This window comes from Drosophila navojoa, chromosome 2 (assembly GCF_054131105.1).
Source record: "Drosophila navojoa isolate 15081-1374.11 chromosome 2, UAZ_NAV_1.0, whole genome shotgun sequence".
NCBI classification, from domain to species: Eukaryota; Metazoa; Arthropoda; class Insecta; order Diptera; family Drosophilidae; genus Drosophila; species Drosophila navojoa.
In genome coordinates this window covers 15877838-15896256 of record NC_142890.1, presented here as the reverse complement: position 1 = coordinate 15896256, position 18419 = coordinate 15877838, and the positions used below count along the sequence as shown (strand labels likewise).

The window sequence follows — 18419 nt, the reverse complement described above, 5'->3', positions numbered from 1 at the left end:
CAACCTGTGGCCGAAAAGTTGCTCGACATGAGCTTCAGGAATTGTCATTATTTAGTTTAAATTCAGAATTCTGTTTTTTCGGAACTTTTCTAGATTGCAGTGTATGTACCTACTTATAAGGCAATTCGGTTTTCTTTTTAAATTAGTTAAGAGTTAGCGTAAGGTAATGATGGCGTTTCGTTTAGCGACTGCTAAATCTCCGCTACGTGGACTCCTTAATGCTATGCCAAAGGTGATATATAGATGTTGTGCTGATGCAATAATAATTGGATAACCATTTCTCTATACCTATATTTTAGTTAAGTTTTGGTAAATATGGCTTAGTTCGAAACAGCAGTGTATTTGTTGGTAAGTGTTTTCACAAATCGTACGAAGATATCATTGGACACTTGACAATGCATAATTTGTAGAGCCACCTGTTCCCTGGTTGGATAATCCAAGTATTGTCTTCTCATCCAGTGCCTTAAAACATCATTGGGGGGTAAGTAACTGCATTGTTTGTCCTTGACATCGTTAGAGCCCAATTATGCTTTCAAGCGTAGGGAACTGTGAGATCATTTGCGATTTTATTTGTCCTCATTTTATATTCGATACCTTTATGAAACATGAAGAATTTCTGCATTCGCCAATCGCAAAAATCTATGTAAAAGCTGATCGTATAATCTCTGCTCAAAATTACAAAAGAACAAGCCGCGATTCTGGATTTCAAATCACATACAGATCGAAGATAATCTATCTTTGCTTCCTTGTATTATATAAAAATATTTACTTTGACTTCAGTAAAAGTATCTACGCCTATATATTACGAGTTCTAAAATATATTTAAAGCGCTGATCTATAAAAATTAAAATTTACACATTTAGATAGAAATATTTCAAATTTAAAATACTTGTGTGCTCATCTAAGAAACAAAAATACTGAATATATATATTTCTCTATACAAAACGAACTAATATACAAATACCAGATACGAAATGTAATACGAAAATCAATAATTATTTACTGGGTGTTGGAGAGAAAATGCATGAAATAATTCGTTACGGACTACAATAATAAATATATTCATGTATATATAAATATATATATATATAATTTATGTGAAACATTTATTTATATATATATATATATCTATGTATGTGTATATATAATATTAATTTATTTATATATTACTGTTACGCAGTGACAATTAGATGAGTATGTTGGTTTATTTTGTTGTTTTGATGTTTCCATGTATTTATTGTACGCAACTAAATACCAAATTGTTATTTTATGTATGTGTGTACGTGTGTGTGTGTGCGTGTGCATACTAATTAGGGTTTAATCAACACTATTACTAAGTATACTTTATATGTGTATATATATAATTACTAATTAATATAAGTATGCATATATGTTTATAGTATAAGAAGCATTTAAAGAAGTTGTGGTACTTAATAATCAGATAATTATTATATAACAGCTTGAGTTTATTAACCGTATATTGTATAATTATATTGTTATTCAATTTTTCCATTTTAAGTACAACTCGCAACACAAACTCTACAGTTTACTCATTTGCATTTCCAAAATAATGCACACACACGAATATATATAGATATATGTATATATATATTTCTTTTGTATATGTATATATGTATATAGCTGTATTGGTTCATGATTCAATACTGTACTTAACAACTAATGTTAGCTTTTGTCGAGAGCAAACGCTCTCTCGTACTTTTCACTTTAAAATATATAAGTTTATTTATGAATGTTATGTTTAAAGATGTTTCTCAGTATAAAAGTTGGTATACTAATATACATATATATAATTGTATATTGCTTAACTGTGTGTTTTTGTTGTTGCTGTTGCTGTTGAGATGTATTGTCCACTTAAATAGTTGCTTTCATCTATGATTCTCATTCATAATAAGTTTTGTTCTTAGCATATTTGCTTCGCTTTCTTAGGTATATATGTATATACACATAGATATATAATACCCAGATCTATATAGATTTTGTTTGCGAGCGACATGCTTTCTTGGGAATGTGTGTGTGTTTGTTATATACAAATTAAAATAAAAAGTCTTAACTAATATTACAGTATTACATGAAATAGAAACCAAAAGAAATACTGAAAAAATACTATAAAGCGTGTATTCAGAAAGTGAAACAGAGAGAGCCGAAAGCTAAAGAAACTACAAGAATATGTTAAAATGTAGAAATTGGATGGGGCAATACAATATGATCAGTAAACGAGGCGTACATTATAGTTAGTGTACACTGTACAGTGTATACGATATACATTATACAAAGTCTAATATGACGGTGGTTTCTAATTCAACTATTAGCTAATTTTTATCGTAATTATGCAGTTAATCAACTAGGCTTACGAGCTACACACCTCTTGGGTTTTCATATACTATATTTGATGTATATGAAGTATTATGTAGTTATTGTAGATACATACATATTTTGTTTCTCAAGTGCATTGTACAGCAAAAATACGTGCAAACTAATTACAACAAATTACATTAATTACTTCAATTAATTTATAATATTTAAATATATAATTGGTTGTTTTTTTTCTTTTCTTTTCTTTGAAATCAAATGCAAATTTTTGTTTTAATTTATGCTTTTTTTTGTGTTATTTTTGCCAACACATTTTTAGTTTATTTCGTTTTCAAATGTTGAGATATTTGTTGTCAGAGTCTGTTCGGATCTTTTCGTTTGTAGCTAAGAATTAAGTACAGAGTTTACAGTTTTCGTTTTGTTTATATATGTGGAAAGAGTTAAATATGGGGGTTTGTTTTCTGATTTTATTTTTATTTTCTAAACGAGTATAGAGCGACAGGACTTGCATGTTGTATATAGATTTGTCCCGATTTACGCTAATTACCAAATAAATAATAATTACCAAATATATGTTGGCTGCAAATTGTTACAATATATAATGTAAATATATATATATATGGGAGCATATATGCCATATATATGTTTAGCTACATGTTGAGAACTAAAGTCAATTCAACTGTTTTTGTATATATATACTTATATATGGGTTGTTTGTTGCTTATGGCCTAGAAGATATACGTGACAACTTAGCATTCGAATTTTTAATTAGTTGTTGTTTTTTTGTTTTTCTTCTCCTTTTTAATATAATGCACTTATCGCTTATTAGTATTAAGTTTTTCTTTTTGAGAAACAAATATACAACAGTTCCTCTCTTGCTGTTCTTTTTCCAAGAGGTCTCTAAGCTAGTTAGATACACTTATAGCAAATCATATATGCGGTGTTTATAAAGGGATTCAAATCGGGGTTTCTTTTTGTTAACAAATCTCTTAATCCAACGCACTTTATATACTTTTAATTTTACATTCATTTAAAATTCCTCGTTGCAAAAATTGTACTCATATTTACGTCTAACAAGTTCGGCAAAGGAAATAACTACCATCAGTTGTTGGTTGCTCTACGAGCTGACATACTCGAAACTTTGAACTCGTTCTCAAATTTAAAGTAAAGCCAAATGTTACAGGGAAAATACAAATGAAAAACAGATTATACAGTTCTCAAATACCATATATGTATATAATAAATATATTTTTATATAGTGAGCCAAACTGAAGCTACGAAAACAAAAATATTACTGAATTTCAGTTTTGCGTTTCTTTTTGTTGTCAATTAGTTGCTGGAAGACGAGTCTAAGTTTTATATATATATAGTATAATACATATATATATATATATTTATTTTTTTATGGATTTCTTAACCAGTTCAAGAAATGTTTTCTGGCTTTACTCACCTTTTGTTTTGAAAGAAATTCTTTACTATTTTCATCAACTTTTTGTTGCTTTCAAAAACATCAAAATTGAAGTTTGTTTCATTTATAAGTACGAGTACCGTTATGCCAAAAATATAGCTCATTATAATTGATATGTGACGAGCTGTTTAAAATGTTATGTTCCTTGTTATAAGAAAACGTTCAATTATTTCTCTTTGATCTTTTTTTTCATTAAATTTCTGCTTAAATATTTAATTCATTTTCATTTAATTTTTGTCGCTTAACACTTAATTTTATTTTAATATATATGTATGCATTTTCTTTATTTTTTACTGTGTCTTTGATTTCGTTTTAGTTGTTTAAATAAGCATAAATAGCATATCATCGAACTTTTAGTGTCATATATAGTTCATTATATATATAATAGAAATAAATAAATAAATAGCGTTTGTTATGTAAACTGTATGTAATAGCTAAATTATTCAGCCACATTGCTTTTAAATTACTTAACACCTTTTTGAATGACTTAAATGTTTAAGCTTAAAACTAAATTTCTGTTTGTTTTTTTGCTGGTTTCTCTTTTAGCAATACATTAAATTAAATACGTTCAATTTATTTTGTTTTATATAGAATACTTGATTTTATTTGAGTTTTATATTTTCCCAGGAAAATAATTGCTTTTATTCTTTATTGTGTACGTTTTTTAGTTTTTAGCTTTAAATTAATTTCTTTTTTTATATTTAATTAATATAATTTGTATTTTATTTTGGTTTGGGTTTCATACTTACTTGCTGCTAGAGTAGATTGAGATTATTGATTTGTGGCTGTCCACATCAATTGACTAGCTTTTTGTAAAGTATTTTTCTTGTGTATGTGTTTGTGTGTGTATGCATGTGAGCGTATAGTTTTTAAGGAAATTATAACAAGGCTAAAAATTATAGACAAGAAGCCAAAAGAATGTCCAACTCAATTGTAAGGTCACGGAATTTTTTCATTTTTAGTTTTGGGTCTTTTGACTGGAGTTTATACATGTATATAAGTATTTAATGACCCGATTTCTGATCGAATTTCGCTACGATTTTTTTATATTTTCGGTTTGGTCCTCATTGGTAAAAATAAAATCAACTACATTTTCTTTTTATTTTTTATACAAATCGTTCTAAATTTAGTTTTGAAAAACGATTTACTTCGAAAAATGAAGACACTTTGCCCATTTCCTATGAAATATTTCCCCTGGTTTTAAGTGTAAAAGTTTTCTAATAACTGTATCGTAACTCCCTTTTCAAAGTGATATGCGTTTTGTAGCCTCACAACAACAGATCAGCCTAGGGTTATGAAATGTTTCAACTTCATTGTCGAAGTACCACTTAGCAGTAAGTATTTTGCCACATTTTGAGACGCTGTCTTATACATATAATAGATATACACATATATATATATATATATATATATATATATATATATATATATATATGCGTGTTTATATAGTTAAAGGTTTCTCTAATTGAATATATCACGGTCTTCCTAAATATCGCTGTATGCATGTAAATATCTATAAAGAGCTTGCCACTCGACTTTAGTTCTATATGTGTCTGTGTATATATTCATTATCTTCTTCTTGTTGTTGTATATATCAAGTATAATGAGAGAACATCAACATTATCCAATTAGATAATATATTTATATAGTACAATAGCTAAAATCCGATTGACTAACGTTAAGAGTTTTTTGTTTAGGTAATTTGGTTTACGAATACTGACACTTGAATGCTCTGAAACACAGTTGATCTTATTGTCATATGATGTATGTATGTATGTATGCATGTATGTATGTATGTATATATATATATATAATAATGGGATATATAATGCCATCGAAATGGGGAAATTCTTTTTTAGTTTTTCAGTTTCATAGTATACTGTGAGAAGATGATATGGATTGCAAATTACTGATCTTGCATTCTCGTTCAGATTTTGTATATATGTATATATATATATAGAGAGAGGGAGAGTATATAGTTGTATATAGAGTTTTACGCAATTGACTACTTAAACATGTTCCATCATGCTTTATATATGTATATATATATATGGATATATATCTTTGTTCTATGTGACTAAAAATGTATGTATGTATATGATGTAGATGTGGTAGTACTATATAAGTTTAGCCTACACATACGAAAAATACACAACTAATTTATTAGTATGTATGTGTGTGACTGTACTGTGTGTGTGTGTGTGTATGTGTATCTCATATAGTACAGAAAGTTTTATCGTAAAATCGACGATCGTTTATGTTACTGCAAATGTCTCTACCACAAAACTAATATATGAGATAATGTTTAATTGAAAAAACAAAACTGAACAAGACACAACTATAAATCTATTGTTGTTTATAGTGGTTTTTATCAAAAATTATATGTATATATTTACCAATGTATATAAAGAGCGCTATATATGTTCTTTTACGTAGTATATATATCAAAATTCGCAAGCTACTACTTGGGATTACACAATTATTTTTGATATATCAAAACATTTCATTCGGTTTATTATACAGATCTTTTCGAATTGAATTTTATTTTGTTGATTTCTGTTGCTACGAATTAACAAATACGAAACTAATTTCTTTTTTGTTTTGGCATTTTATATCACTTTGAATTTTGGATCTATTAGAATATGTTAATATGGAAAATGTTGTGGAAGCATTCAACTCGATAAATGTTTGAAGACATGTTGAAAAATAGAATAGAAACAAATTAAAGCATTTCCAAAAAACAGTAATTCGACTAGGGCTTGGATTTTACAAACAATATGTATTTATATAAACTAAGACTAAAGCATTTTTTTGACTTCTTGCGCTAAAACCAAATCGAAGAAATAAAAAAAAAAGAAATGCAATCATGGTTTATATTTATTAAATATATAATAAATAAATGGTATATTTTATTTTAAATTATGTATATATAACAATGAATTTCTTTATTAAAAAAATAAGTTAGTACCGCTTGTAAATTCTCAACGCTGTGTATATAGAATGCAGAGATCTAGGCATAATTATTTTTGTTTTTTTTTTTTGGGTTTTTGGCTTTGGATAAATAATTTTGCTTCGAATGGCATCAAATTGAGTTTAGTGGAATGTGTGTTAATTTCTTAAGCATAGACAATAAATAAATGGGAATAAAAATTACTAAATTAGTTGAGTGTAGTTGTAGGTGTGTGTATATGTGTGTGTTTGTACTAAGTAAGTGGAGCATTACGAGTCTAATATTCAGCCCAGCAAAATGTTGTATAAAAATTCTTTGGTATGCGAAACGTGAGACGAGAACAGAGGTATTTTCATTTATTTGGGATGCTATACAAATACTTGAAAAATAATTAATAAAACATAAAGTATATTCATATATGTGCCCATTGTACTCACCTCCAAAATGCAGTCAGATACATATACACATACAATTACAAGAACACAAAATCTATATATATGTGAAAAGTCCCCACCTAGACACAAAATATAAATACAGACAGAGAGTGAAAGAGAAGTGGGTAAAAGAGAGAGAGAGAGAGAGAGAGAGAGAGACAGCACAACATTTACAAAAATTCAACATGGTAAATAAATATACAAAGATATGATCAATCAACTATATATACAATCTAGTAAATAATAATTAAAAACACAAATTCTCTTTCTTTTGCTTGTTTCATTAGCAAATTTTTTCGTTTTTTGTTGTTGTAAACCAGTTTTATTAAACACAAAAATTACTTCAAATTGTTTTTGTTTTATAATTATATGTTGTGTGGGTGTGTGTGTGTGTGTGTACACATATATATATAATAACTATATATACATACGCAAATGATTACTTTCAAATGATAACTAAGTAGATTAACTAAAATTAAAGTTGAAACATGCATGCGAATCAAATTTAGTTTTTTTTCTGCTTTTTTTATCAGTATACATCTTATTTTTTTATATATATATATTTTTTATAATGAAGTGTGTAGTGTGTATGTATTTGTTTTAATGCAAAACTGAAATGCAAATGCTACAGCTAAACAATTACAAATAGAACTAAAACTAAGAGTAAAGGGAGTTTCTTTTATTTTTCATTAATACAGTAACTACAAGTTTAATTACTTAACTCTGTTGTTAATTAATGCGCATGAGTAGAACAAAATATAATTAAAGTATATCAAAAAATATATAAAGCAAATTACAAAAAACAGAAGAGAGCAATAGAGAAATATTTAGTGCAGAGTCTTACGACTGAAATATTGAAATTTGCAGGCAAATTTTGGGATCTTACACAATTTTCTATGTAGAGAAGATAAAGCAAGACAAAACTAAATTTTGACGGGCGAGAAAAAGGGGTATTCTACAGATGAGAATGAGTATGGTATATGTATATGTATATAGAGTGTGTGATCAGCTGAGCCGCCTAAGGACTCTAGCTCTTAACACAGTACAACAAAGTTAAGGAAATGAAGATAATTGCAGCTTTATATCAGTTGCCAGTTTTATTATGATGAAGTACAGAAGAGCAAATATGTGAGTGTGTTTGTGTGGGTGTGAGTGCGTGTGTCTGTGTGTGTGATGTTTGTTCGGTTCTCTTGTCTCGTTCTCTGTTTAACTGCTATGCTGGGTGAATTAAATTCGAGCTCAAACTACTAAATAACTAAATTATGCTGTGTAGTGTTTTATTTCTCTTTCCATCCTTCTTTCAGTTTCATTTTAAAATTTATATAGTTCGATTTTTAGGTGTTTAGAGAGTTATAGGTTCTTATTAATTTATATTACGATGTTTGAGCAAAATTTCTGCTTTTCTTTACTCGCTTTATCGTGTTTTGCTTTTTTCAATGAGCTTTGATTTAGTTTTTGTATTATGTATAAATAATGTGATTTTTTTTTTTTTTTTCAATTATAAATATGTTTATGTTATATATTTTATGTACTAAAAATTATATAAACTGCTACAATTAAACGCAATCACAATCGGTGGTTTTTTAAATTGTTTTTTCTTTTTTTTTTTTTTTCGTAATTTTTGGTTTAATTTTTTGTTGCTTTAATTTGTTATGAATATGTGTTTTGTTTATCTCTTACTTTTGCCTCGCGGGCTGCTCCTTTGTGTATATTTTATTGCTTATCATTTTGTTTTTTGTTTGTTTGTTATTATTATAAAACGCGTGGGGCGGTAGCGGGGGAGCTAGAGCCTTAAATATAATACTTAATATGCTTTCAATTATGTGTGTATATGTGTGTGTGTGTGTGTGTGTGTGTGGCACTAAGAACTAAGTTAAACCAAAAGGTAAAACCAATTTTGTGGTCATGAGATTTGTGTGGTTATGGTGTGTGTGCGTGTGTATGAGTGAGTGTTTGTATGTGTGTGTGTGAATGCAATTGTATGCACATTATATAGATATAGGTAGACAGAGAAAAGAGAGAGAGAGATAGAGAGCGAGAGAGACAGAAAAGTTGATAGAGCAGGGCTGCTTAGACATACATGCCCATGCCGTACATGCTGCTCCAGTCAACCCCCTGGAAGCTGGACATGTCCACATTGGCCAGCGTATAATTGGGATAGGCGGCAGCCGGATTGGCAGCCGCGGCAGCTGCTGCTGCAGCCGCATTTAGCGGATTGCCAGCGACAAGCGCTGCCTGCTGGGCGGCAGCCAGGGAGTGCGCATTGGCGCCCGCTCCATTAGCCGCATTGGCAGCCAGGGCGGCGGCAGCGGCCGCCGAATGGGCCTGTGTGGCAGCATTATTGGAGGCGGCGGCGGCTGCCGCAACGGCGGCGGCATTGTGATGATGCTGTTGTTGCTGCTGCTGCTGTTGCTGCTGCTGGTGATGGTGCGAGTGCTGCGGATGCAGGCCGGCGGCGGCGGCGACAGCGGCATGTGCATGCGCTGCATTGTGCGACTGCTGCTGCTGATGGGCGGACATAGCAGCCACGTTCTGGGCCTGGTGGGCCTGCATCAATGCGGCGTTGGCAGTGGCGGCGCTGGCGGGTATGGTATAGGGAGCATATCTGCGGACGAGAAGAAAGTGTCATGTGATTACTTAGGTCCGATTATCTGATATGCCAAGCGACTGACTCACCTGACGCTGTGCAGCGCTGTCTGTGGATATGTGGCAAGCAGCTTGCCAAAGTTGCTCTGATTGGCTGCCATGGTGGCAGCGGCGGCTGCGTTTTGTACTTGAAACGGATTCTGTGATATGAGCGCCGCTTGCTGGGCGGCTGCCGCTGCGGCCGGCGATTGCAGCAGCTGTGTGGGTGTCTGCAGCATGGCCAGGGGATTCATGGCAGCGGCCACGCCTGCGGCGCTGCGTGCGCCCAACAACTGGCCAGGGGCGGCGGGCAACTGCACGCCCAGAGTGCCCAGCATGATGCGCTTCTGGAGCAGCTGGGCGGCGGGTGTGACTGCCTCTTTGGGTTGGGCCTTCTTGCACTCGACCTTCTTGTTCTTGATGGTATGGAAGTGTATCTCGCAGACGCGATCCACCACATCCTCGTTCTCGAAGGTGACAAAGCCGAAGCCGCGATGGCGTTTCGTCTGCTGATCCATCAGCATCACCGTCTCCTCGACGGCACCGAATTGACTGAAATAGGCTTTCACCTCCTCGGCGGAGGTGTCCTGCGAGACGCCGCCCACGAATATCTTTTTGGTCTTGTTCGCTTGACGTGGGCGATTCTTGGGCGTGGCATGCTTCGGATCGATCTTCTTGCCATCGAGCGTGTGAATGGGCACCTTAAGCACCTTGTCCACGGTGCACGGTTCTTGGAATGTGATGAAGCCAAAGCCGCGGCTGCGCTGCAATTGTGACGATTCGAGGGCGAGGGAGAGCAAGAGAGAGGGAGAGACACAAAAATGATATCAGAGTTTAGTGAATGTTAGTTCAAATTTGGGCGGGTTAGAGGCAGCATTTACGAAATACGTATATGTATATAGAGTATATGGTATAGTATATATAAATCTAAATTTGCAAAGTGATCAGCTAATTTGCAAGTTAATAGTTTGTAAATGTCCTACGTAACGTTAGCAAAAAGTTCAACAAAGTTAAATATCAATGCATCAACAGGCTCGTAGAATTCAGTTGATGCCACCAAAAACTCAACATTAAAAAAAAAAAACTAATAACAAATAATAACAGAAAAATTATATATTAATGTCAAGTTCTAATATCGATTCAGAGTTATGCAATAAGTACTTTATGTGCGCTAATCAATTATACGTCAGCAAACTCTTATATTTATAGCAGTAACTCAGCCCACATCTCACTCTTATATTTATAGCTGTATGCAACAGTAATCAGTATCACTACGAATACTCTTATAATATGGTCTGCAATAGTAGAAGAGTACTCTCATATACAAACATTGCATACAGCTTCTCTCCTTTACAGAGACAGCGATACTACAAATACTCTTCTATTTTGTATATCCGTCTGCACTTGTGTACTAGGCATACTCTTATATTTTTGTTAGGGCGCTGAAAGTACTCATTGCATTTGTCAAATACCCCCCTCCCGTTATGCTATTTGTTTAAATAAAAAAATTAAGGAATAAATTATAGATTAACAACGAAATTGGTCCAAGTAAAACACACATTAAAATTATGTAATTATGCTCAACTAGTAACTAAAACTTGTACTAAATACGTTTCAGATCCGATCAATAGAATTATTTATCAATTTATAATTTGCCATGATAAACCCGCTCTAAGTATATACACAAATATTTATATATCAACAACAGCTCTTTTTTGCACCTCTTCACTTTTCCAAATAATATTTTCAACAATAATACAAAATTACATATGAGGCATAATAGATTCATATTATATAAATATGCATTGTGTGTGATAGTTCTTATATGCAGATAGTCTGTTAAATATATAGATAGAGAGATAGAGAAAGAGTGTAGAACGCATTTACTATTCCAGTACGATTATAGAGAGACAGAGAATACTTATGTGATGAAGATTCATATAGATACTCCTAATAATTAATTATATAATTAACGAATAGCTGTATAGCTTATCCTATGCGATTGCTTGTTAGTTTACAAAGAAATATATGCACTTAATATTAATAATACTCTAATTCTCTATATATCAATATATATTGATCTGTTGCTTATGGCTAATTTTGTTTTCATTTACAATTTGTTACAAGTACACAGAAATTTTACAATTTGGAATACAACAATTGGCTTAAGTCTAAGGTGATTTAAATTTGTATATATCCTTGCAGAGAGGATCATCTATCATGAATATATTGATATTAAAAGTTTAGTTCATTACGGATAACATCCACAGTTATTCCATCTGCAAGGATAAAATTGACCTCGGCTAGCCGAAGTTCTTTTCATTTCGTACAATTTTTCAAGATGACATACTACTTATGATATAGTACTTCCTCCAGTAGGGCAACGTGTTAATTAGTTCGATGTAGCTTACTTAATGCGCTTTATTTAGACAATTATACAATAGTTATTTAAATATCGGGGATAATTAAATTTTAATCTCTGAATAGTAAAATTACAAAAGAAACGTTTCTAAAATAAATTGAAAATTCCCATAAGCTATACAAATATGGAGCTCTTTGCTCTTCCATCAATAAGAAATCGGCTAATTTATATATATATATATATATATATATTGTTGGGATAAGTTAACTACGCGGGAAATAGTTAAGGGGATTATATATCAAAACAAAACAATATAAAGTAAAAAACATATAAGAAATCAATTACTGGTATAAAACTAGGCTAGAGCTAGTGATATATAATGTATGTAGTATCACATCTTACTGCTAAGGGGTAGGGGGAGGAGTTTCGTATTTGTTTTTCACTTTGGTACAGGGTAACGAGAGTATTGCTGCAGCTATATTTGCTCTAAATCTATATATATGCCAAATTTTAGTTGGTTAGTTTTAAGGCTCATTTTTATTTTATTGCTTGCCTATCATGAATATACTTATATATGTATATGTTTTGTTTTTGTTTTTGGTATTTTTTATTGTTTGGGTAAAAAACGCTAAGCATAACCAAGTACACAATACGAGTACGAGTACATTTAATTAGAATACGATAATACGATAATTAGGTATTTAAGTTTTGCTCAGAGTTATACGAAAGATACGAGAGAAATAGAGAGAGAAAGAGAGAGATTACGATGCGCCAGCTGAGTTTTTACGCTAAACGTGTTTTTATACAGTTACAATTTGGCGATCTTTTAGTTTTTGTTTTTTGGGATTGTTTTCAACATGTACCTAAGACGTCGTTAACGAGACGAGACTTGTGGATTTGACATGCGCTTCCCTTAGTTACGATGTCCTTTGGTCACGTTGACGTCGAGGCCTCTGACGCAACAGCTGCGCATGCGTCAAAGTTCCAGATCCGAATGACGCTGGCGGCGCTTCTCTCCATAATTAGTTCACTTTTCAAGTAGTATACATACATATATATTTCTTTTTTGTTTTGTTTATTTTAATTATATTATAATTATATATTTATACTTAAGGTACACTTAGCTGTTTGAGTTCTCATATAATCAACTACATAACATACGCTAGCTAAAGACTTTGTTTCCTATGCTTAAAAACTAGTTGTACTTGGATAATGGTTCACCTATAAACAGGACGCAGGACACGCACACACATTCACACACACAGACACACAGACGTAGTGTGAGCAGTTGGCAAACCAGTTTCTTTTCATCTTTTTCCTTTTTTTTTTTTTTTTGTCTTTTTTGTTTGTTGGGGCACAACAAAAGGTGTGCACGGTATATGTATGTATGTGTACGTGTTGTGTGTGTGTGTGTAGTGTTTGTAGATTATATTTATTGTTATAGAAGGGGCATAAGGTTTGCTTGCGTTTCTCTTGACTATCTGCGACAAGGACAACCCCCGTTAGCATCGATTGTTTTTGCGAATACAAAACTGTTCCACCTCGAATTCGAATTCGACTTCGAATGTTCGAGTTCCCTTCGGAGCTCGCTCGGTCGTAATTGCGCAATTGCGCGCAGCAGGCCAGCAAAACTACCCTAAGGCTCGGCCAGGTTCGGCTCGCGTTGCCATTGTCCTGTGCCACAGCAATAAAAACCGATGGGGAGAGGGCAAAAACAGCTGCGCGCACAGGACTTGTCGACGGCAGCTGCTATTTTTAATGGCCAACCAAAGCGCGAGCGCGCGCGCTGTCCGCTGCAACTGTCTGACAACAACAACAACAAAAACAACTGTAGTTGTATATGTGATTGTATTTGTGCGCCTATCAAGCGGACAAATTGCCTAAATGCGCTTGCTTAAAATGCAATTTCCGCTGTACCTAATGCGCCAGGAAGCGACTGTAAAACGGCTGATTTGCACATACAGTGAAGGCTAAAATATTAGTGCCGCAATTGTTAATGCACTTGTCATTTTAAAATTAGGTTATATTAGAGGCTAATAGTTAATTTAAATTATTAACGCATTTAATTTGCCAAACGGTAGACAAAGAAGTCCGTTTTATTGGAAGATTGCAGAATGAAACCTGATTTGGTTGAGATTATAATATGCCCTGCTCTCTGGTTGTTTATTTTATTCTGTTTGGCTATTGCCTGGTGGTCGTATTTTGTGTCTTTTGTTTGGCACGTAACGAAAAACTGTAATTCTAAACCAGACAGAAACCAATAAATAATGTGAGAAATGCAAAAATAAAGAACAAGGGCAAGAGCAAGAGCAAGGAAGAAGGGCACAGACCCAGACGCAGACAAAGGGCCAAAGCAAGAGAAGTGACATTATCATTGTTGTAGTTGTGGTTAAGCTTCTCGTTCTCGGTGTTGTTGTTGTTGCCGTAACTGCAGCTGCGCACAGCGACACATCGAGACATAAGGTGACGGACAAAAGGAGAGAGCGCAGGCAAACTAACGAAAAGAAACGGCGCGCAAATATAGCTGTAAAATCTGACAAAAACGAGAAACGCAAACAAGGAGAAGGGCAAAAATAAAATAAACAACGAAATAGAAGCAATAATCTCCAAAGAGACCGATAGACACAGTGAGAGAGAGAGAGAGAGAGAGAGGAAGAAATAGAAATAGAGAAATGGCCATATGCATACATAGGTGGCTAAGATATTAGGCATTGACTACATGTGGCTTACCTGAGTGACCGGATCCTTCATGATGAGCACATCGGTGACGGTGCCGAACATATTGAAATACTCCTTGAGCTTCTCCGACGATGTCTGCCAGCTGAGCCCGCCCACAAACAGTTTGCCCGGAGCCGGATCTGAGAGGCTGCCGCCACTGTTGCTGGGAGTGGAGCGGCCCGAGGAGCTGCTCTTGATGCTCAAATTGGCACCGCTGCCATTCTGTACAGCGACGGCGTTCACATTGTCCACCTTCAGCAGAGCCAGAGCGGCCTGCTGAGCCTGCTGCTGCTGTTGTTGTTGTTGCTGCTGCTGCTGCTGCTGCTGTTGTTGTTGCTGTGCAGCTGCCTGCTGCTGGTTGCCATTGCTCTGGCCACTGGCCTGATCCTGTCCAGCCGAGGACTGCTGTTGTTGCTGTTGCTGGCCAGCCTGTTGGCCAGCAGCGCTCTGCTGCTGTGTCTGCTGCACCTGTGCCGCCTGGGCAGCGGCAGCGCTCTTCAGCACCGCGGCCGTGGTCAGGCTGCCATTGATGGCGGCCACATTGCTGTTGGCTATGGAGGCGACCAGCGCATTGTGCAGATCGCGATTGTGATGCGGATCGATGAGGCCGGCTGCGGCGGCTGCTGCGGCAGCGGCAGCATTATCAATCGGATTGCTGTGGGCATTAAAGAAATATTTGTCAGCGGCGCTCAATAAATCATCGTGTGGCGGCTGCGATGCCGGCAGCGACTGTGCCAGCGGCAGAGCCAGCGGCGGTGGCGGCTGGTGGTGCAGCATGGTGGCGCCCTCCTTAAGAGCGTGCATTTCCTGTTTCAGCTGAATGTTGACGGCCGTTCAAAAGCAGCAAACGAAATTCTTTTTATTATTGTTATTATTATTAATATTATTTTCCGATGTTTCACGTTAGATTCTCTTTTAATTTATTTTTGTTATATTAGTTTGCTCTCCTTATTTAATTATTATTTTTTATTTACTTTTTTTTATTACTATTTCAGTTATTACTTTTCATTTATTTTATATACATATATGTATTTATTTAACTTTTGTATTTCGTTTCTGTTCCGTTTTGCGAATTTTATATTTTTGACGTTTCGCGTTTGATTTTCTACTTCGTTTTCTAACTTCTCTTTTCGGCAGTTTGTTCTTGCGTTTTTTCGCGTTTTGTTTTTGTTGCCAATGGCAATGGGCGGCGCTTAGTTTTATTTGTTTTCTATGTTTTCTTGTTCTTGCTTAGTTATTTGCATTTAAGTGGGGGCACATAAATTAATGCAAATGTCCGGACGGCACGAAGAGCATATACATAAATATATTTATACACGTTTATAAATATATATTATATATCTTTATTTATCTATATATACAGACGAACAATTTTCCAGTAGCGCAGAAAATAAATAACTAAGAACTAAATAGGACTCGCATTTGCTTTATATTCCACTAAAAGTCTCTATTATTTATACATTTGCTATTTTCACTTAACGTCTGCGCGGCACGACTTCCAAATTCAGAATGCGTCGCAGGATGTGTGCGAGCGGCGAGTGCTCGAGCTAAATTCAATTTGTAAAACAACGAATGAGCGTGCGCAGCGGCATTCGAAAACACACACTCGCATAGGCAGTGCAAACGAAAGAGAGTGCGAGCAGGAAGGAGAGAGAGAGATTTGTCTACAGCAAAGACAGCTGTCATTTATTGTGGCCGGGGTTGCCCTGCCACAGTGAGCAGACTGTCGGCTACCGTAGGAAGCAAGCGAGGGTTGTCAGGTAGCCAGCCAACAGGGCAAGCAGAGCCACGTAACGAGGATATTGCTTGTGGCCGCACAGTGTTGCAAAGTTGGCTGCACAGGTGTGTGTGCCGCAGTGTTGTTAAGTGTTTGCATGTGTTAAGTGAGATATGCACTGCTGTTCAAGTGGAGGACTCGTTGAAGTGTTTGAAAGTACTTGAAATAGTTTGACTAGGCGTAAATGGGTTATACGATTTATTTTTACATTTATTTTGTGTTATAACGGAAAGTGAAAATTACATATTATTTGCAGGATTTTCTGTACGTTTAAAATAATAAAAATTAGAAAGCTATTTAATTTGTTTACTAACAAATCTCTATATCTCCTGTTACAGGCCATACCTGTAGTAATCATTACCGCCATCGGATTCGCAATAGAACTTCTTGTAATATTGCGAATAGCCGCGACGCGTGATGATCTGTGGTATACCAAGGGCGGTGCAGCATGTGATTTCATCGAGACACGTAAGGGCTACAAGGTACCCATACGAAAGGTAAGCACTCTTAGCTGATTCTTCTTTTATACCGATCATGAATCGATAATATATTTTCAGTTTATGGTATTTAACCAGAAGTATGAGAACCCACCAGGTCTTCTTGCAGCTATACAAGGTGATGTGGATGGACCTGTATATTGTAAGTACATACAGATTCGAAAGAAACACAGCGCTTCCAGCATAGCACAACAATAAAAACAAAACTGGGAATATTCCAGCTGGGGGCATAGTTATGGTATGCACTGTTCTTATGCTTTCAGCTGAGTTCACAGTTCATGTTTTTGATTCACATTTGTCGATCTGGAGGCGTTGCAAATGTTTTTAAATTGCATTTTGATAAATAAAATATAAGGGACATTTGGCAATAAATATATATAACGTAAATATGTATATAGGTCCTCCAGACGACAAGTGTGCAAAGAAGGGAGTCGATGGGAAAATCCTGGCCGCCCATGCGGTTATTGGAATAGGCGCAATGTGTGCAATGATTGCCTTATGATCATATTAACGAACTAGCAATATTCCAAATCAGTAATTAACTAATTTAAATGAAATTTGTGCGCACACCATTCACAGCCAAAGACGGTAAACAAAAGAGGAAGAAGTAAATGATGTTTACCGCTTACCAGCCAATTATAAGTAGTACAATGTTTCGTTATTCATCAAGTGATATTCAAATGGAGGAAAAGTGATTCGTCACCGTTAGACGAAAGCAAAATTGGATGTTATTGATTAAAGAAACAGCAAAAAAGCAATAACAAATTTTAAGCAGTGTTTTTCTATCTGAAGCAAAAGCCGCCAATAAATTTTTAATTGTATTTTTTATCTTTTATTCGTTTTGTAAGTTCCAACAGGATATGCAGCTCAAATGTAATTTGAGATGTCCTGTTTGCCCGAACATAAAACACAAGAATGCCGGATATGGTCGGCTCAGCGCCACTCAAACTGTTTGCCGGGGTTGGGCAAGCACTGCTAACTCACATGGATATGGTATAGCAAGCAGTGCAGAGCACTTGAAACTGCAGGAATACATAGCAAGCTGTGATATGGCTATGTGCACAGCTCGCAAGCAGTTTATTTACAGCACGACAAGCAGTGCCATATTTTGACTTCTGTTAGGCATAGCTGTGCGCTCATCATTCAAATGCGTTACAGCGCGTTAACGCGTTACTTGGCTGTACTTTTAGATGCTGTCAACTGTCGGCATTTGCTTCCTTCCAACGCATCTGCGCAGTGTCCGCGCGCAATATGGGA

The 18419-nt window shown here is 34.9% G+C and overlaps 2 protein-coding genes across 6 annotated transcripts in view; one reads left to right on the top strand and one right to left on the bottom strand.

The window, feature by feature from the left end:
* Window positions 1-10: 10 nt before the first annotated feature.
* Window positions 11-17983, top strand: ymp (yellow-emperor). Of its 2 annotated transcripts, none has more exons than XM_018112816.3 (6): window positions 11-232; window positions 300-348; window positions 411-481; window positions 17004-17162; window positions 17223-17304; window positions 17742-17983. In XM_018112816.3, the coding sequence occupies exons 1-6, from the start codon at window positions 167-169 to the stop codon at window positions 17771-17773; spliced, it is 459 nt and encodes a 152-aa protein (XP_017968305.1). In that variant the 5' UTR covers window positions 11-166; the 3' UTR covers window positions 17774-17983. The 2 variants fall into 2 exon arrangements, with proteins under 2 accessions (XP_017968305.1, XP_017968304.1); XM_018112815.3 differs by having other exon boundaries at window positions 17561-17983.
* The window catches only part of msi (RNA-binding protein musashi), a 110047-nt gene continuing 94757 nt past the window's right edge, over window positions 3130-18419 (bottom strand). For 3 of the 4 annotated variants that reach the window (XM_018112810.3, XM_089258858.1, XM_018112811.3), the window contains 3 exons: window positions 14901-15543; window positions 9860-10572; window positions 3130-9788 (listed from right to left, as the gene is read on the bottom strand). In XM_018112810.3, coding sequence (XP_017968299.1) covers window positions 9254-9788; window positions 9860-10572; window positions 14901-15543 — 1891 coding nt within the window. In that variant the 3' untranslated portion in view covers window positions 3130-9253. Of the gene's footprint in view, window positions 9789-9859; window positions 10573-14900; window positions 15718-18419 lie in introns of those variants that run through there. The other variant, XM_089258851.1, reaches the window with a different exon arrangement.